General features: G+C 41.4%; 1 protein-coding gene across 1 annotated transcript; it reads right to left on the reverse strand.

Annotated features, from left to right (window-relative positions):
• Positions 1 to 4,949: 4,949 nt before the first annotated feature.
• Positions 4,950 to 6,837, reverse strand: LOC148026532 (glucoamylase I-like). Its single transcript, XM_087690973.1, has 3 exons — positions 6,678 to 6,837; positions 6,327 to 6,527; positions 4,950 to 5,250 (listed from the first exon to the last, which is right to left on the reverse strand). The coding sequence occupies exons 1-3, from the start codon at positions 6,762 to 6,764 to the stop codon at positions 5,083 to 5,085; spliced, it is 456 nt and encodes a 151-aa protein (XP_087547099.1). The 5' UTR covers positions 6,765 to 6,837; the 3' UTR covers positions 4,950 to 5,082.
• Positions 6,838 to 7,258: the final 421 nt, after the last annotated feature.

Below are 7,258 nucleotides of genomic sequence, written 5' to 3' on the forward strand. Positions count from 1 at the left end.
AGAGGCACAGTCTCACTGCATTGATCGACCGATTGTATAAACGCGGTGGCCCTGTAAGTCACTCATCTTTCTTGTCCGTAGTTACCATGAGATATTTGAATGAATTATTGTATGGTGGACTGATGTGTTGTTTCTTTTTCTGTAGAGTCCGTTCGATGCTCCTTTGCGGCGAGACGAGCTTTCGGGGGACAGGGATATGTAGCTCGCCCTTGGATCCCTGGAGCTCACACACCTTTATTTTTGAGTCACCTAATCCATGTAGACATTTTCTATGTATTAGTGACATCCTGTCATGATTGTACCAATCGCTTATTATGCAATCATGTATTTATTTCATGTATCAATTTTATGATTTCAGTATACATTGTTTTTGTTTGCAAGTGCATTGTACACAGTAGTGCAGAAACTATTTTGTATGGCTCTCATAAAGCACATAGTGCTATATGTGGTAGAGCTTGCTGCCCTGCCACAAAATTTTTTTATCCCTGTTACCGTCGCTATTAGCGTCGCAAATTTTACTGCTCGTATCGTTATTGGCGTCGTTATTTGCGTCGCAAACCGTCGCTATCAGCGTCGGTATCAGCGTCGCAAACAGTATTGGCGTCGGTATCAGCGTTGATACCGATGCCAATACCGACGCTGATAGCGATGGTGATACCGACTGTTCTATGGCGTCGCCAATAATGACGCTTTTTGTGACGATGGGGGTAAATTTTGTTATTTGCATTTTCGTCACTTTAAACATCGGTATAAGGCCTATATCTTGTAGTGTTGATGACGCAGGATATCATGTATGTTTCGGAGACTCTACATGGAAGATCACTCAGACTTGTGATTGCGAGAGGTGCTAAGGCTTGCAGTCTCTATCCCTTGATTGTATCAGCTTCTTTCCATGATCATATTTTGTCTGTGGGTTCTATCCCACATGTATCTCTTTGGCATGCCCGTTTGGGCCATATGTCTTTGAAGGGAATGAAAATGCTTTTTGGTTTGCAGTACTTACCGCCCCTTGATTATGCATGTTTTGATTCATGTGAGCATTGTCTTTATGGCAGGCAGACTAGGTCTACGCATAAGAAGTCTGGTAGTCCACGCATGAGTGAGCCCTTGGCATTGGTACATTCGGATGTCTGTGGACCCATGCCTTGTCAGTCTATGGGTGGTGCAAAGTATTATGTTATGTTCATAGATGATTTTTCACAGAAAGTTTAGGCTTATCCCATTAAGCTGAAATCCGATGTCTTGGCTGTGTTTCAGAGATGGCTTGCATTGGTTGAGAACCAGTCTGGGTATAGGCTAAAATGCCTAAGGACTGATAACGGGGGTGAGTATGTCCCACGTGCTTTTGAGTAGTTAGATGATGAGAGGGGTATTAAGCGTCAGTTGACCCACTCCTACACGCCCCTCAGAATGGTTTGGCTGAGCGGATGAATAGAACCATCCAAGAGCGTGTACGCAGTATGCTTAGTCATGTAGGTCTACCACAAAGCTTTTGGGCTGAGGCAGTTAGTACAGTTGTAAATGTCATAAAGAGATCACCCTCTACTGGTTTGGATTTCCAGGTTGCAGAGGAGGTATGGATTGGAAAACCTCCCTCTTATGCGCATCTCCATGTCTTTGGATGTGAGGCATTTTGCCATGTGCCCAGGGACAAGAGAAGTAAGCTGGATCCCAAGAGTGTCAAATGCATTTTCCTTGGTTATGGGGATGCAGGCAAGATGGGTTACCATCTTTGGGATCCGCAGGTGCGAAAAGTCATCCGCAGTCATGATGTAGTCTTCCATGAAGACAAGATGCATAGGCAGCCTGAGAGAGTTGTTGAGATCCGCAAGGTCATATTTTAGGAGGAGTCGAGAGCTCCCGCACAACCAGTTGGACAGCCTACAGCTGTGCAGCAGATGCTCATGGTCAGGGTGTTGGACAGGCAGTTGGGTAGGCAGCAAATCCTACCATGAGATGGTCCACTAGAGACAGACATCCACCTGATAGATTTCATCCCTCAATGCATTATGTCTTGGTTACAGATGCAGGAGAGCCTTTCACTTATGATGAGGCTATGTGCAGGGGTGACAGTCACTCCTGGGAGAGGGCTATGCAATCTGAGATAGACTCCCTGTATAAGAATGACACTTGGGATTTGGTTTCCTTGCCTACGGGCAAGAAGGCTTTGCCATGCAAGTGGGTGTACACGCTGAAAAGTATCCCTGGACACCCCAAGCCGACATACAAGGCTAGACTGGTAGCAAAGAGTTTTAAGGAGGAGCATGGTGTGGACTTTGATGAGATCTTTTCTCCTGTGGTTAAGATGACCACTCTACGCTCTTAGTCTTGGCTTTGGTTGCTTAGCTTGACTTGGATTTATACTAGATGGATGTCAAGACGGCTTTCTTACATGGGGACTTGCATGATGAGATTTATATGGAGCAGCGTAAGGGCTTTGCAGAACCTGGCAGGGAGCACCTAGTGTGCAAATTGAGGAAAAGTCTTTATGGCTTGAAACATGCACCTAGGGAGTGGTATCATAAGTTTGATGCCTTTATGCAGTCACAGGGCTATAGCTGGAGTGCTATGGATCTGTGTCTTTACACGAAGAAAGCCCGTGATGGTTCTTTATTGATTTTGGTACTATATGTGGATGATATGATGATAGCAGGGAAAGCTCATGATGAGCTAGATGCTCTTAAGGCTCAACTCAAGAAGAGCTTTGAGATGAAAGATCTGGGATAGGCCGCTCACATACTTAGTATGCACATTAGACGCGACAAGCATCAGGGACTCTACTTCACAGAGAGAGTACATTCATAAAGTCCTTTAGCACTTCCGCATGCAAGACATAAAGCCTATTGGATATCCATTGCCTTCTTATGTGAAGGTATCACAGGCTGATTGTCCGTAGACAGATGAGTAGAGGGCCGAGATGGCCAAGATTCCTTATGCATATGCAGTGGGCAGTCTTATGTATGCCATGATAGCCACTCGTCCATATATTGCCTTTGCAGTTGGTGTTGTGGCACGCTATATGGCTACACCTGGCAAGAAGCATTGGGATGTCATGAAGGGTATCATGAGGTACCTGAAGGACATTGCAGATATGTGCATATCCTATGGCAGCCAGGATATAGGAGTCGTGGGGTACACTGACTCTGATTATGCAGGACATGCAGATAGTAGGAAGTCCACTTCTGGCTATGTATTCACTTATGCTGGATGTGCTATTTCTTGGATGTCTAGGAGGATGCAGAAATGCATGGCCCTTTCTACTACAGAGGCTGAGTATGTTGCAGCCATTAAGTCTTGCAAGGAGGCCATTTGGTTGGGTCGTTTAGTTGCTGACCTTGGTATTGATGCTATCCCTACACTGCATTCAGATTCTATGAGTGCTATTTAGTTAGCCAAGAATCCGGTCTTCCATGCGAAGATGAAACACATTGAGATGAGGTATCACTTCATACGTGGGGTCATTGAGGACAAGTCTGTTGAACTTGTCAAGATCTCGACTGACCAGAATCCTACAGATCTGCTTACGAAAAGTCTCTCTACAGAGCGTTTTGCCTTCCTCAGGAGGTTGATGGGCGTGGGATGAGATGACGTCTTTCCTCATCCTGTTGTACATGTGTACATGTTGTATTGTCTTTTTCTTTTCTTTTCACTTCTCACTAGGGCAGATTCGCCTTTAAGTGGGAGGTTATTGGGGGTAAAGGCGCCTCTGCCTAGCCGCCCGTGTATTACTACACTGACAATCACTGCCATCACTGCACATTGCAGGTGGCAGGCGCCCATCACCGTCACTTTATTCTTTATTCTTTTAGTGACAATTTGAATAAAGGAAGGCCCGGTCACACATTGTGACTGTTGGAGTTCCCATTTCTAGTCTCTCCCTTTCTTGCTCTTACTCTCCCGCCATAGCACTCGAGTCCAACCTTCGATCCGTCGCTCCCTTTCAATGGCATAGTGATAAGTTATTTTTATGATGTGATAAAATTATAGTTCATTAATCAATTAGTTGATTTTTTAGCTTAGAATTAATTTGTACTACCCATTTGGTTCTATCTCATCATTCCATGCTTAACTTCAATTGCAATCTTCATAAATACAATCTTGTACAAGATTAAAATATACTTTTAAAAAATAGATCTTCAATAAAAGAAAGTAAAGAAAAGCAAGGAAAATTACAGATGGGGAATAGCACATTCTCCCATAATTATAAAACAATGATGAAACTTGTGCCAACTCTTCGACATGCTACTTCTATAGCCTATTCATGTGCTTTTTTGTGTTATTGCTATGCTTCTATGAAGTTCTTAAACAAAAAATTTATAAAATATCAAAGTCACTACATCTCAAGCTTTGAATAATGTTTTTTTTTAGTTTTTGGTTTTGTATTTTGCAAAGTTCTCTTCATTAACACAATATCTCAAGTTGTATAATAGTTGAATCTAATTAGTTTTAGAAAGTTGTGAGTGTTGTTGATCTCATGTAGTGTAAAAGATACATATTCATTTTCATTAGAATATATGGTTACTAACACATTTAATTCAACTAGATGAATATGGTTGATTGAAAAACACATATTTAGCTTTTATACATAATTCAAAAGGCACACATTCATTTTTCCTTAGATATGGCTAAAACTGGCTTCAATTTGGCAAAACTCATACAATTCATAACATAAATAGTTACTGTTTCTAGAATAAGTTAGTCCATGCATTGGTATTGTAGTTAAAAGATATGCTACTTATATTTCAACATAAAAACATCAACTAAACTTAGACTAGAGTGGTGCCAACATCACAAAAAACACAAAGAAAAACACTAGTACCTAAACTTGAAAGCACATGTCAACCTAGTTTTTGTACAAGATTTCGAATGATATTGTTTTGACATCACAAAGGAATCTTATAGAAAAAGTAATTGGAAATAGCCAAATTGTGCATTTTGGGTATGAACAATTATTATAGGCATGAAGATTCTTGCCATATTATTTATGAAAAGAGTTACATTAGTCTTGCCTGAGATAAATGCAAGATTATTGCATATTCATATATATTGCATCCTTTCCAAGGGTGGATGTAGACACTAGGATTACACAACTTCCTTAATAAGGTTGTTGCCAGGCCAAGAAAGTACAATTAGTGAGTCGCTATTAGCCACATAAACAATGTTGTTGCCTGAGTACCACTGGATGGGGGCTTTTGTGTCATAGTCCACAAGCACTGGCTTGAATTCGAAAGCAGTTCCTTGTGTTAGAATCTGCACATAGATGAGATGTATAAATACTCATTTACGAATTTTGTTAATATCAATGCTAACAAAAATTTGAAATTTAATATAAAATAAATTTCAAAAATACAAAAAACATTCATATTGTAAATAATAAGGTTTAATAGCTTGAATTTACAAAAGTTTTAGCTATAAAAATGGCAAATAGATGTGACTTGATTCAAAAGTCCCTTAAAATTTATGAGTTAAAGGGTTTTATATTTGCTACCAAAAGTGCTTTTTATGGGCATTGGTTAAGGTTGAAATAGAATGATGATGAATGCACATAAGATAATAAAATACACCATAATGATTGGGTCCCTTTTCTAGTTTCAAAACAATATTTGATGGGCCATATATCTTTTCTAGTTGCAAAACAATATTTGTTGGGTCATATCTCTCTTAAGTGGAAAATGCATGTGCCTTTTGCCTCTAGCTTGGTTTGCTTCTCTCTTAGTTTTATGTTCATGGAGCCCTCCTTTGCTAGAGCCATTCTGACATTTCATTACCATGCACATAACTTCTAGAAGGCTACATATGGTTCCTCAAGTAGCTCACAGTCATGATGACTTTAAGCTTTCCTTATCTTGACCCTTGAATTCCATAATCCTTGACCGTTCAATTCTATTGGCTCTAATTCAAGACAAGTGGTGCCCCCTAATGTTGTTCGATGATGCTAGGCTAGAAGCGAGGTGAGTGAGAGAGATTGAAGCATAGGAACTGGAAGTCTTCTCAACTTTTGCAGTCATGTGGTCATCTAGGACGTGAAGTCTACGGGCTATGTTGAATCCAATGACCGTTGAGTGATGATAAAAGAGAGACTGAAGGGCGAGAAGGTGTTGTTTGAGTAATTTAATTCTTATATATCTGCGGTCATCTAGAAATAGGGATCAAAAGCAAGATTTTAAACCGGGTCTGTGGGTTAATAAAAGGAGCGATATAGCAGAAAGCTAGCCAGAGAGTGAGACACGGGGTTATCATGGTATGGAGTGTAAAGCTAGCCAGAGAGAGAGAGAGAGAGAGAGAGTGGGTATGGAGTGGGTGCCAGGTGATTATTGCACATATACCACAGCAACGCTCCACACTGACACTCCAGAGATGATGTTCATCAAGGGGGCGTCGTAGGTGCTCCAGTCGCCGAGCTCGGTGATGTTGCCGGCTATCACGAACCCCTCCCCATACGCCACCTGGTAGTCCAGCGTGAAGTTGACCGTAACGTTCGTAGCCCTCAGTATATTACCTTTTCCGTCACCATTGATAGCCCGAGCCTATAACAGCATCATCAGCAGCAGTACAGACACTATATCAGATATGAGCGAGCAATATGTCCACTGCGTTGCAAGCTCGTGGTTATCATAAGTTGAGAGAATAATGTTGGTGGGTATTATAATGTTAGGACCATGATACATCATACATACATCTGCGCCGACTACCGAGCCGCCGAGTGCGAGGAGCAGCAGCGTAAGGCAGACCGCCATTATCACTGTGAGGTCGAAGCGAGCCATTGACTGATAATGCGTAAATAATTGCTATGAACTGCAGCTGAGACAACCGAATTATGCTACGAGCTGCATTTGTGTAGCGTACCTCCGCCTCCGTATATATAAGAAAGAGCTTCTCAGGCGCATGCAGTGACCCCAGCACGAGAAGCTCGCCGCAGTGCAGCTCGTGCACGCGCGCAGATCAAGAATATGTGGGTAAGTTCGATGTCAATTTCTAAAACATTAATAAAGTCTGACGATGCATCTGCGTATGTCCTCGACTAGGACCGACATCAATTCTAAAACCTTAGTAAAATGTGGTGAATTTTTAAACATTTCCCAAAAGCTAGAACGTCTACAGCATCTTGACGAGTCAATGTCAATTTCTGAGACCTCATTATATTGTGGCGAACTTAGAAATATTCGAAATTGATTCTAGTGAACCTTTGTCTTTCAATTTGATTTTTAGATAAAATAGCTAATTGGTGAATATTAGCCACTAAAATAGGCCCTACCTC

This window comes from Lygodium microphyllum, chromosome 13 (assembly GCF_053477565.2).
Source record: "Lygodium microphyllum isolate KBCC chromosome 13, Lygodium_microphyllum_v1.1.10, whole genome shotgun sequence".
In the NCBI taxonomy this organism is placed as follows: Eukaryota; Viridiplantae; Streptophyta; class Polypodiopsida; order Schizaeales; family Lygodiaceae; genus Lygodium; species Lygodium microphyllum.

Bases quoted from the DNA above. Each gene is read 5' to 3' on its own strand.
- LOC148026532 (XM_087690973.1), bottom strand. From the start codon at position 6,764: ATGGCTCGCTTCGACCTCACAGTGATAATGGCGGTCTGCCTTACGCTG. The intron at 6,528-6,677 runs GTATGTATGATG...ATGCTGTTATAG, and splicing joins GCTCGGTAGTCGGCGCAGAT to GCTCGGGCTATCAATGGTGA. The intron at 5,251-6,326 runs GTATATGTGCAA...ATCTATGTGCAG, and splicing joins CAGTGTGGAGCGTTGCTGTG to ATTCTAACACAAGGAACTGC.